This window comes from Phalaenopsis equestris, unplaced genomic scaffold (assembly GCF_001263595.1).
Source record: "Phalaenopsis equestris unplaced genomic scaffold, ASM126359v1 Scaffold000878, whole genome shotgun sequence".
Taxonomy (NCBI): Eukaryota; Viridiplantae; Streptophyta; class Magnoliopsida; order Asparagales; family Orchidaceae; genus Phalaenopsis; species Phalaenopsis equestris.
This window is the reverse complement of record NW_018165318.1, coordinates 1,088,317-1,101,635: the sequence shown is the minus strand read 5'-3', so window position 1 is coordinate 1,101,635 and position 13,319 is coordinate 1,088,317. Positions and strand designations below refer to the sequence as shown.

The following is a 13,319-nucleotide window of genomic DNA, read 5'->3' as shown; positions in this document are numbered from 1 at the left end:
ATTTAAGCCAAAATCGTGTGTGATGCAGTGAGTGCGTGAAATGCGGCGTTCACGAATAATCGAGTCACAAAGGGTTCACCTAAGGCTGTTGATCCTATAGGAACTCAATTTCGAGCCCTCTACATGTTGGTCCTTAGCTCTTGCAACTAGAAGTTGAGTGCTTGGAACCACTCATGCGAGTTCTTCACAAAAATGAGTCAAGAAGTGGCTTGAAGTTCTATGGGAGGTGGGCTCCATTACTAGTCCGCTAGGATGGTCAACCAGGAACTCCTAAGGCTAGATTATAGGTTCTAAGAGTAGGAGACTAAGACCTCACTAAAAATGAGGTCAACAGACATAGATCTCAGTATAATCTTTTGAGCAAAAAACATTCAAAATTTGATTAAAATTCATTAAGAGCTTCAATTTCAGTAAACTTACAGTCAAACTGACTAACTTGATGAGATGGTCATGATGGTACCAAAATTGGTCTAATCCGAACCAAATCAAGGCTTTATCAAGTCATTAATTCACCATTGAAAGCTTTCCAGGCATATTTGGATGGTCAAACGGATGTCGAATTTGGTGAGCTTATAGTCGAATTGAGCGTCTCGACAAGAAGAATTCAACGAGCCCAATATCGCTTAGTTTAAATATCGTTAATATACTCAATGTTCATCAAACGCCATCTAATCGATAGAATCTCTCCGCGCCATCCGATCAAAGTAGTTCGGATTTCTTCATTAATTGTAGCCGGAACTATAAATAAAGCCCTACCTCGCTTTTAGGAGGGGACTGTGTGACCTTGAAGTCTGAATAAAACTGAAGCTTGGAGAAGGAGCTGAAGTCCAACACCACTTCTGCGCAAACGATCCGACCAACACCTCCTGCTCTTACACTTGCCAATCATCGTCGACCACCATCAGCACCACCGCTGATCACCATCAGCCGCCGCCCACTCCTTGTGACGCAGCACCGCACAAAACAAGCTATGAAGCGGTGCATCATCACGGACATGGCGCCGACCTCAAAGACGGTTCATTTAAGCCCTAACTATTATTCTCCGCTACAATCCCCCCTACTTGGGGCGACAAGTACATCCATGCACCAATCTTATAGCTCGAGAGGCCGTGTAACTCTTTGTCGTCTATGAGAAAATGGACTATATCCGTAATTACCAATGTATAGTGTATCTCTTCAATTTGGTCCGACTCCGTGGTTTTTTTCTTTCCTGACTTTCTACAAAAATCTTTTGGTGTTGCTGCCAGTCATTTTCTATTACTTGAGTGTGCGTTGGGTTCCCATGCAATAATAATACATTAATTAATGCGCTGCTGTTGTAAATTTTCTTGCACACATCAGCTTTGAAATGCTTGTGAGACTTGTTGCATGACCACCATACGCAACTCTTGCAACAACGGAGCATCCCTCTTTAATACCCATCATTCCAGAGGGCAATCATGGAGCCAAAGACATCAGGCCTCCGCATATTCCTACATTGGAAGGCGTTGTCTTACCGACAAAGGCGCCTTGGGTCCTTTGGAAGACTGAATATGTAGGATGAAGGAGTCTCAACTGGAGATTCCGCAACTCTTATGCAGGGCTCACCGACCGCTACTCGACGGAGCCTATTTTCCACCCGTTCAGCAGCCGACAGGAAATGTACCACTCGAAAATATTCGTACCATGCCCCCTCTTTGCAGGAGAACTTCCCCCTGTTAGGTCGAGATGTTGACCTCCTGGACACTGCAAGTTCCACTCATTCGTCTCATGTAGCTCACTTGACACCACCCTACCTCGTTGTTCCTAATGATGTTATTCACGACGAGCTACGATTCCTGGTCTAGGAAGAGTTTCCTTTGGAGAACCCCCTTCTTTAGTAGAAACGATTCTCACCCCATCCTAGCAGACTTCAAGCTCTCAAAAATTGGCTCTTACGAAGGGATAATAGACTCCTATGAGCATGTTGACCACTACCAACCTCATGCACATTTAGGGTCTGTTTGGGACAGCTGCAGCTTATCAAGCTTCTGCTGATAAACAACTTATCCTGATAATCTGCTGATGACCAGCTGATCCGGATAAGCTGTCTGGTTGTTTGGTTAGTGCGTCTGGAAAACAGCTGATTCTGTAAAATTAACTATTCTGCTCTTGTAAGCTGTTTAGTTGTTTGGTATGTGCGTTTGGAAAACCACTTATCTGTAACTTTTTGTAGATAATTTTTTTTTTAAATTTAAATTATCTATAGCGTTAATTGTAATCAATAATTTACATTTTACTCTAAGTTTGAAATAATGTAATTTAAATTTAAGAAGAAAGTAAACTCAAACAGAAGAAAATGTGCAGGAGCTGAAGAAACTGAATTGAAGAATTTTTTATAACACTAATTTTATCACACACACACACACACACACACATTGAAGAATTTTTTATAACACTAATTTTATCTCACACACACACACACACACACACACACACACACACACACACACACATATATATATATATATATAAGGAATTCGCAAACACCCGGTAATTTTTTGTTGCTCGCGCTCCTATAGAACCTTGCATGGAATGAACTCTTGTACACCTACATTATTTTCAAGAAATGCAAGTCTAATTTTTTCAACCATTGGATTAGAAGAAAAAAAACCTACCAAAAAGTAGGGGATAAAATACGGATTATCATTAAAAAAACATGAAAAAGCAATTACCATAATAACTACTTAACAAACCCATAAACTAAACTGCTTAATTTTTTTTTAAGAATGAAGGATTACTGATGTATTAATACTTATCATCACAATTGTATATCCATTATCATACGACATTAGAATACAGATCATTCAAAGCAAGGACAAAAAGGGAACCAAGAAAGATTACGAGTTCAGATAAAAGGCAAACATTTATACGCGATAACGCTCCCTTTGGTCCCTTGAAGAAATAGAAAAGTTTAAATGAAATGGGAATCGTAGGCACATATTTCACCTTAGTTCCATCAAAATACGAATACATCCACATGTTCTCTACGAACAGCACATGGACACAGTAGTTACCTACAAAAACAGAGGCCATCCGAGCTGCTCCATCAACATGTCATGAGAAAAGCAGATATCTCATAGACAGGAACAGAACCAACCTACTGTCCGACTTAATTATCGCTTAATCACACTCACAAATATAGACAGAGACAGACAGACAGAGAGATTAATGGAATTCAAATAGAAAAATCCAAGTAAATCATTAATGTTCTTGAAGAAAATAGACATTTTTTTTACTCAGAGTATCTTCAGCTTGCATAAGAAATTATAAAAGAGTTTTTTTGCTGTAAATGCATTAGGTGCAAAATTAGTTGTTAAAAATTAACCTTAACAATCCTAATTCGCTTCTACTTTTCTAAAAAATTAATCTTAATAATTTGAAGCAAAAACAACTTAAAAATAAATTAAACTTGATCAGTACCAAACAATAGTTTAATCAAAAAATTAAACTTGATCATGTCCAATCTCTTTCTCCTCCAAACTCATTCCCCTTTACCTTTTCTACTTCATCGTTTTCCACGAAATGGAAACAGATCGCGGGGAATAATTAGAGAAGGGGCGGAAGGTAGAGACGAGGGCTTTTCCTTTTCTGCTTGGTCATTTCCATGAACTTGAAAGAGATCGTGGAGAAGAAGTAGAGAAGCGGACGAAAGTGGCGAGGGAGGGAGGAGACAAAAGAAGGGCATGCGAAGAAAAAACCGCTCGATGCGGATTGAAGACGAAACATCAACCCGAGATCGGCGAATCGAAACATCCTCTTAGTGAGCTCGAGATCGGGAGATCGATGAGGGAGGAGAGGGAGAGGAGAAGGGTACGGGAGTAAAATTGTGTCCGAACGCGAATTGAAGACGCCGGACGCGGGGTCGATCCCGCGTCCGCGTCTATTAAGAAACACATAACCACGTTTTGCCATAAGCTATTCAAACGCGCAAAACAAACAGGACAACGACGTTTTGAAAACGCCGCCGCAGCAAATAAGCTGCCCCAAGTGTGCCTTTGGTGCTCTTCTATGTCAAGTATTTCCAACCACTCTCAAGAGACAAGCTTGCACCTGGTTCTACTTCCAAGGAGTACTATCAACATCTTTAACAAGCTTGTCAGACTATTCGTGGAGCAGTTTATTGGGAACTGGCAGATCATCAAGGAATTATCCTATTTCTCGGGAATTCATACAAAATGAGGGAGTCACTCATGGACTACTTTTGCATGTTCTCAACTGAAGCTTGCCAAATTTCGGGAATGGATCTAGAGTTATTGAGGGGAGGGGGGTCTTCCTTGGGGGTTGTGCCTGAGACCTTTCTGCTCGTCACTGATGCGAGGACATCGGCGCTCAAAATGAGCAATTCAGAGGAAAACGAAAACATAACACTGGAGACACCAATCAATCCTCAACGACGAAAAAGTCTGAAGAACAGGGGAATCGTGACCAAGCCAGTGAAGTGAGCATCGACCCAAGAAATAGTATACACCGTTCGACAGATCTTGCGTTATAGTCTTGATGACCATCAAGAATGAAGAAACTATTAAGTGGTTTCAACCTCTAAACCTAACCCAAGGAAGTTTTTAAGATTCATGGTTACTCATCGCAGAATTGAGACAAACTCATAGAAGATCAATGCATTGAGAGGCATGGTGCCCTCAAGGAACATCAAAGAGGTTCAACGCTTGAACGGTCGTATAGTCACTTTATTCCACTTCTTGGCTTATTCTGTGGACAAGTACCTGCCATTCTTTAAGATACTAAGAGGTGTTCAGAATGTTGGTTTTCAATGGACAAATGAATATTAGGCTGCTTTCAAGCAGCCAAGACATAAATGACTTTCAACATCACTCCTTTCAAAGCCTGTCCAACGGGAGATGCTGCATATCTATCTGGCTATTTCACGTCACATGATAAGCTCTGTTCTAGTTAGGGCGAAAAATTCGATTGAATGACCAGTATACTATTTCACCAAGATTCTCTTCGATACACAAAGTTGTTACCTGGTAGCAGAAAAAATTGTGTTAGCCCTGATATACTCCGCATGGAGACTCCGTTCGTACTTCTAGATCCACACTATCAGCGTCTACAAAACTCCCTTCGAAGGCTATCCTACAAAAGTCAGAGGCATCGAGAAGATTAATTAAATGGTTAGTATAGTTGAGAGAGTTCAACATCCGCTACCTACCTGAGCAAACATCAAATCGCAAGTACTTGTCAACTTTGTGGTGAAGCACATGGTGTTAGCCTCTGACAAGTCACCTCTTTCTTTCCCTTTTCACCTCAATGGACACTGTGCGTGGATGGAGCATCCGAAAATTTTGGGGCTGGTGTTGGGGTACTAATCATTTTCCTAATGCAGGACGTCTTGGAGTACGTACTCCACCTGAAATTGCCAACCACCACTAATGTTATTGAGTATGAAGCCCTCGTTGCAAGTTTAAAACTTGTCATCGACTATGAAGTGGAAAACCGTATCATCCACACCGACTCTCAGCTTGTCACATCCCAAGTAGAGGGAAATTTTGATGCCCACAACTCAGAGCTAGTGCAGTATCTCAGCTTGGTAAATACGCACCGCGCTTGGACGAAACACACCAAATCATTCAATACTTCGAGAGTAGAACAAAAGAGTCGATGTCCTCTCTAAGCTCACGGCCTCGACTACTAGAGATCTCTTCAAAAGAAGGCGCATCGAGGAGGTACATTTTCCCATCATCCAAGTCCCTTGGGAGATACTACCTATGGATGAGCCAAAGAAGCTATCTTGGATGAGCCTCATCATCTTCTTCCTCCAAGATGGAACACTGCCCGATGATGTTACTACGTCGATTCGCCTCCGACGCATGGTCGTCAAATTCATTCTTATTAGTGACGAGTCATATAAGAAGACAATTGTCGGTTCATACCTTAGCGTCTTTCCCCATCTGAAGCTGATTACACTATGTGCGTGGTTCATTCAGGGATATTGGGGCAGCCTTCACTGCAGTCTCGAAAGGTCATTCACGCAACGTCCTAGGCACAATTATAGTGGGGTAGTCTTTCTACATCTCATTTAGACATCAAGTCTATGACAACTTCTTCCATGCTCGAAGCAACATTTATTGCAGTCTTGAAAGGTTGTTCTCATTAATATCTTGGGCAAGGCCATATTGGCGTAGTTTTCCTACGTTTCATTTGAACATCAAGTTTTGGGGAATTGCTTCCAGACTGGGGGGGCGGGGGTGGGCGGGCAACTTCATATATAACACTTTCTCAGTGGCCTCACCATATTAGAGTTTTTTATCATTCATATCAGGAAGTTGATCTCTTCATGGTTCAAAATATGGGTTGTTTTATAAGCTCATGTAGAAAACACACTCGCTAGAGGGACAACTTTATATATAAAACTTTCCCAGTGCCCTCACCATATTAGAGTTCTTCAATCATATCAGGAAGTTGATCTCTTCAAGGTTCATTATATGAGTTGCTTTATAAGCTCTTGTAGAAAACACACTCGCTAGAGGGACAAGTTCAAAAGCAGCAACTAGTAAGTTGCCAACAATCATTCTTGAGTATGGTTATAACTATATTTCCAAGAAATAATATAGTCCATTGCGAACTGTGTCCAATCTTGAGAAACACATAACGTCCTGACACCTCATTGTGGTCGAATATCACTCAATTTCATCATCATTAATACAATCAAATGTCCATCAAATATCATCCAATCGAGGGAATTTCTCCGGGCTGTCCGATTGAAGTGGTTCATATTCCTTCATTAATTGCATCCGAGACTATAAATAAAGTCTTACCCCACTCTTTAGAGGGGATCGGGAGATCTTGAAACTTGAAGAAAACTGAAGCTTGGAGGAGTTGAAATCCAACGTCACTTCTGCACTGAAGATCATGTGAACACTCTCCGCTGTGATCACTTTTGCACTCGAAGACGGTGCATTTAAGCCCTGACTATCACAACAGGTCACTCCCTGTTGTGATCCCCTCTACTGCGGGGCAACAAATACATCCATGCACCAACGTTGTAGCTCTGAAGATTGTGTAACTTTTTTTCGCCTGTGGAATAAATGACTATATCCGTAATCACCAATTTATAGTAGTTCATTTCAACTGGGTCAGATCTCATTATTTTTTTCCTTTTGGGTTTTTGTACATAAAAATCTTTTGGTGTTTCTGCTCATCATTTTTTCTTACTGAAATGTGGGATGGGTTCCGGTGCAACGCTAAGATATTATTAATTAATCGCTCTACCACCGGAAATTTTCTTGGACGCATCAAGAACGTAAACCTAGACAAGTTGTATATGCTTTAAATTGGCACTGATCATGGTTTTTTAGTTGTGAATAGTATTTTTTTTCAACCATTGGTTATTTCCTAAAACTTGCTTGTTTATGAGTGAATCTTTGAATGCTTATGAGGAGGGCACGAGTGCTGATGCAAAGGACAACCAAAATATTTAGCATGCTAAATCTAATTAGTTATGATAACTCATCAATATACCCATATCTCCTTGTTTTATTTGGTTTTTTTGAAGAAAATATAAAATTCCATGTATTTTTAGGATTTTTGACATACTATAAGCACTATTGATATTGGCTAAATATGTGGCAACAAACAATGATTAATAAATGCTAATGTTAAGAGTTTTGTTAACAAATTATTGTCAAAAGTGATAAATCATTTCCTTTAATAGTTTTATTTTCCTTTTGTTATTGTGAACCTTCTCATTAGTATCACACATCACTGGATGATGTTCTTTAATAGAAAATACTCAAAATACATATTTATATTATTACTCCATAAAATACAAGAGCGTGTTAATGGCATGTCATTTCCTAGTTCTTACAGAAATGTTGTGTTGCCATGTCGTGTTTGTGTTTCTATGTCCATACTTCATAAAACAGATTGGCGTTGCGGCATGACATGCTGACTGAATTTGTTATCCTTATTTTTTTTAAAAACAAGTTTTAGAGACGCTGTTTTAGGACTATTTAATGGCTGCATGTTTTTTGTTTGTAATTGCAAGCGTAAATGCATTAGTTTCATGGTTTAAAAAATCACTTAGGTGCTAGTTTTATAAATAACAATATTACGAGTTGTTTATTTAATTGTCCTTTTTGTTTTTTTTTTATTTCAATCCACTTGGATAATTTATTTTGATTATGTGAGAGTGTAATCTTCAAACATAGAATTGCATATGTAGGTCCATGGCATAGTTCAGAATCGGAATGGTAAAACAATGGCAACATTGTTCGGTAAGTGGGATGAAAGCGTGCATTACGTGAATGGTGATCCCAGTGTGAAGGGAAAAGGCGCTGAAATCCCATCTCAGGCTCATCTATTATGGAAACGCAGTAAACCTCCAAAGAATCCAACCCGATACAACCTTACACGCTTTGCGATTACGTTGAATGAGCTCACTCCTGGTTTGAAGGTGAGGATCAATGAGTTGTTTAGAGCTTGTTAGGGATCACTTTTACTTTTATTTTTATTTTAAAAATATATTTGTTTAATATATTTTTTGCTGATTTTATTTTTTTTTCAAAATGATTAATTTGTTTATAAAAAAACTTAAAATACCTAAAAATTATTTTAACTGTTTCTAAAATTAATCATGTTATAACAATGCCAAACATATTTTATTTTCGCTAAAAACAAATAAAAATTAAAAGAAAAATCAGAAGAAATCCCAAACGACCCTTGAGTGTTAAAAAGCACCAAAACTATCTAGGCTCATTGGCTTGTGCCATTTACTGTTTTGATGATGGTGATGATTAGGAACAGCTACCACCCACTGATTCAAGGCTAAGACCAGATCAAAGATGCTTGGAAAATGGGGAGTTTGATGCTGCAAATGCGGAGAAGTTGAGATTGGAGCAGAGACAACGCCAGGTAAATTCTGAGAACTTGATTTAGGGTTTTTGCTTTCATCAATCTCTTAGAAAAGCTTTACCGAAATACTAGTTTTATTGCCTTTTTTCTTCAATTTTCCTAAACGAGATGTATAAGATTCTCCCCCAAAATAGCTGAGATAACGTTAATGATGATGAGGAAGATGAAAAAAAAATTGGAAAATTCCAAAAAGAGGATTAACAGCCTTGACATTGTATAAAAAGGGCTCATAAAAACAGGTTGACAACCAATAGTTTCATTTTGAATTAGTTGACAACCAACACTGTAGGAATCCACAAAGGGTTGCATGGCTACTTTCTTGCATCTCAAGTAGAAATTAGAATTGAAATTAACTCATTTAATTATACATGGATACATAAAAGTTCATTCTTTAAAGCATAATATTATATTGTTGTTGCATATATCATGAAATACATACACAGTTCAATCCTCATTGAATCAACTCATGCTGTGTGGTAGCCTGAAAGGTCAAATTAGAAATTAACTCTGAAAGATTTTGAGTTATGATTGGATCTCTAGAATGAACTTGAAATCAGATACCTATAATAGGGGTGTAATTGAACGAAGCTGACTCATGAGCCGGTTCAAACTTGGTTTGATAAATGGCTTGTAAGTTGAGCTTCATGAGGTAATTGAACTCTATGAGCTAACAAGCTAAGTTCAAGCTTGTCCTTACTCAACTCGTTAGCTCGTGAGCCCATTTGTTAAAAAAAAACATTATTATTAAATATATTAAAATATATTAAATACAAGAATTTATCTCTAAATTATCAAAAAAAATTTAAAATTGATATTATATTTTTTATATCAAGTTATTTCTTATTATTTATCTCATAATTATGCTCTTCATTTGTCATTTTATTATAATATTAGATTGAATTAGTTTTATTTTTCTCTATTTTATGATAAACAAGTCGGCTCAAACTCATACACTTAAGCTCGAGCTTGAGCTCGAACTTGATTAATTTATGAAGCTCAAGCTCAAGCCGAGGCTGGCTCGAGCTCGACTCATTTACCTATTCCATCTTTAGCTGACATTCATTCATGGATTAAAAACCGCATGACGCAGGCTCGAAGAATGCAGGAGAGGGGTTGGAAGCCCCGGTGGTTTGCTAAAGATCAAGGCGGCGATACCTACCGCTACATAGGCGGCTACTGGGAGGCGAGGGAGAAGGGACAGTGGGATGATTGTCCCGACATATTTGGCCAAATCCCGACTGATCAACTTGCTGATTGACCTGGTTTAAGCTCTTTGGAGGCCCTCTTATTCTTTGAACCCCTTTTGTATTTTCCCATATTGCTCTCCTTGAGATCTCGGTACTTCACTTTCCATGCTCTCGCTATTTTCGAGCAGCAGAGGGTGCCCATTGGCTTCTAATCAGGAGAGGTTATATATGTTAACATTTATTTCTTACATGAATAAAAAGAAGTTTTCGCTGTTTGTTTCATTTATATCGTTTGTATTTTATCTGTGAGTCTTATGATTTTATTTCATAAGATATGATCATACCAAGCCGAAGTTGAACTTAATATCGTAAATGCCAACTTAAGTTTGTTGATATTGCATTGAGAGCAAATCTAAGTCTGATTTTAAGAGCTGATTCAACGACATACTGTTTTGTTTGTGTAAAATGCATATGTTGTTGAAAATTCATCATAGATTATTTTATGCTTAATGAGAAATAAAATATCAGAATGGCTTAAATGATTTTAATGGGGCTGTTGTAGTCTAAAATTATAAATGTGCTCAATTTAGGGTTTGGACTCCTCAAATTTGTTTCATAATTTTCTTCCTTTATTTGATTACTTTGGGCTAGACTGAGAAGCCAAATGATTATACATTTGAATGTGTAATGGTTTAGCTGTGTTATTTAGTATAGATATATCTGTCTCTTAACTTTATTATGAAAAAAAAAGTAAGAAAAAAAGGCAGAAAATGACAATATCTTGACACATTTCGCCCCATGCCCTTTGAAATTCATTTTTTTTTATCAGAATACTATCCATTTATATTTCTTTGATTCAAATTTTTAATTCCAAGTCTAACTAAAAATTCAGCTATAAGATTTTAGGGAAAAGAACTAATAATGTGCTACCAAAGTTTGCTCCACATCTCTATTTTCCTTCAGTGATTCCAACTAAGTAAATCATTCATGTTTCAATCACCCCAGGCCAGCTAAGTTTTAACTTGTGTAAATTAATTACGCTCAAGTTCAAGCGGCCAAATTATCTCCTAGAAAGGGGAGTAAGCAAATCTAAGGAGATGTGAAGAATTTCAATTTTTTGTTAATGTATTTGCTTTATAAAAGCCGCCTAATATTCTAAAAATTGTTGGTAGTGTAATGTTTAAGATCAATGGTACTTTATAAATATTGTTCTAAGAAATCACGTTGTTTTTATTATGCTATATGTTAGGAAGATTGATATTAGATAACATAATTTGGGGAGTTCTAATTGTATGATCATTCTATGTTGTGAAATATAATTTGAGGAGATCCAAATATATGATCTTTCCTATATTTGAAATATTATTAATTTATATATCCTAATCCTCGATGAGGAATTATGGAGGATTTGAGAGTGTTGAGTTGTAACTTTAATATGGCTGAATGTGATGGTCCACAATGATGGTGGTGGTTTTGTAACGGTGGTGGCTGGGCAATGACGGTCCACCCATGATTATGGCCTTATAAGCTGGTGGTTCAACAGTGGTGGAACTTGGGATCCTCGAGCTTAGAGCTCCTTTTAGTTTTCTCATGTAATCCCTATTCTTGGAAAGATTGAGTCTATTTATAGATTTTGGGAATGAAATTTTCTGTAAATATTGTTTCATTCTTGAACACTCTGTCAGACAACTTGGAGTGATTCATTTGATTAAGTGATATTTTATAAATATTCGAGTGTTATAATGATATCAAAATTAAGCAATCATGGGCTCATTAGATTTGTCTCATCGGGACGATTGATTTGGCTATAAATCTATAAGATTTGAAGATCATTTAGTGTTATTATGCTTTAAGTGCAATATTAGTGCTTCTTTGGACTCAAATCATATCTTTTTTTACTGTCATTTTGTTCATCTCACCATGACATTTCATTCAAATGGGAGCTTAGGTAGGTTTTAATTCAATATTTGAAAACTTTTGGTATAAATATACATCCACATTCGTCTTTGATCCAGGTGATTTTTTTTTTTTTTTATGGATGTTTCAGAAGTAGAGCTGAGCATTGGGTTGGTGGCCCGACAGGCTCGCCATAAGCACGTACCCGTCCTAGCCTGAGCCTGCATTGCTTTAGTCAAAGCTCGAAATAGCCAAACCTGGCCCATCCATGTGGAACCCGATCCAAGAAAAAAATTATATACCAAATTTCATGTAAAATCGAAATCTCTGTAGAATTTATGGCCATCTTAAGGACCATCATACCATGCATATAAGAAAAATGTTAGCATGCGATTCTCATATATTTATGAGTCTGAAATCTTAACTTTAAATTTCTACAAACATACTATTCGATTATTACACATTCGCATATTTAACACCTAATCTTCATATCTACATACCAAACAATCAATTCTTACGTATCCACATATTTTACACCAAATCTTCACATCTAAATACATATATATACCACTCAATCACCCAAACTTCATATTTACACGCATGCCATTCAAATTTTTCTATTGACTGTTTAACATTTAAACTAAAAATTTTTACAGCCATATTATTTATTCCTATGTATTTACATATTTAAAACCTTAACATTTTTTCATTTTGCAAAATTTTTGAAAGTCCCGTAAGATTTGTAAAATTTAGATATATTTTAAAAATATAAAATTTTTAGCTTATATTTTCATATGAAATAGTATTTTTTTTCATTAAACTTTTGTTCCCGTTAAAGCCCGCAGGTCTGCAGGCTAGCCTGGACTATTTAGTTTGCGGGTCTCGCTATAAAACTCTAAATAGAAATCAGGCTCAAACCCGTTTTGACTAATCAAAGCCCGAATAAATCAGGTCCACCCAATGCCCTGATCTGGTCAGAAGATATGAAGTATTTGTAGTGCACTAATTTTGAAATGAATTCAATGAGTTTCAAATCCATCTTAATATAATTTAAATCCTTTCAATATATATAACAGATGACGAACATTTAAGCTTAAAATTTTCATTTAAAAAGAATTAGAATTATTCTAAATTAAAAATATAATTTTTTTTAAATAATTTCTAAGTAGGGATTTTTTTATATATTATATATTATATTGATAATTAATAAGAAAATAGAGGTACAGGTAAGTAGGAATTATTTATCCGATAAATTCAAAGTTGTGAGCATGTACTACCACTTTAGCAACTTACTTTCAGCACATGCGAGCGCGCGCGCGCGCGCGCACACACACACACATATATATA

At 37.0% G+C, this 13,319-nt stretch overlaps 1 protein-coding gene across 1 annotated transcript in view; it reads left to right on the top strand.

Annotated features, from left to right (window-relative positions):
- Positions 1–10,362, top strand: part of LOC110032133 (oxysterol-binding protein-related protein 1C) — a 54,852-nt gene extending 44,490 nt beyond the window's left edge. The window contains exons 7-9 of the mRNA XM_020735657.1: positions 8,201–8,431; positions 8,782–8,889; positions 9,980–10,362. Of these exons, the coding sequence (XP_020591316.1) occupies positions 8,201–8,431; positions 8,782–8,889; positions 9,980–10,147 (507 nt within the window). The 3' untranslated portion in view covers positions 10,148–10,362. The remainder of the gene's footprint in view (positions 1–8,200; positions 8,432–8,781; positions 8,890–9,979) is intronic.
- Positions 10,363–13,319: the final 2,957 nt, after the last annotated feature.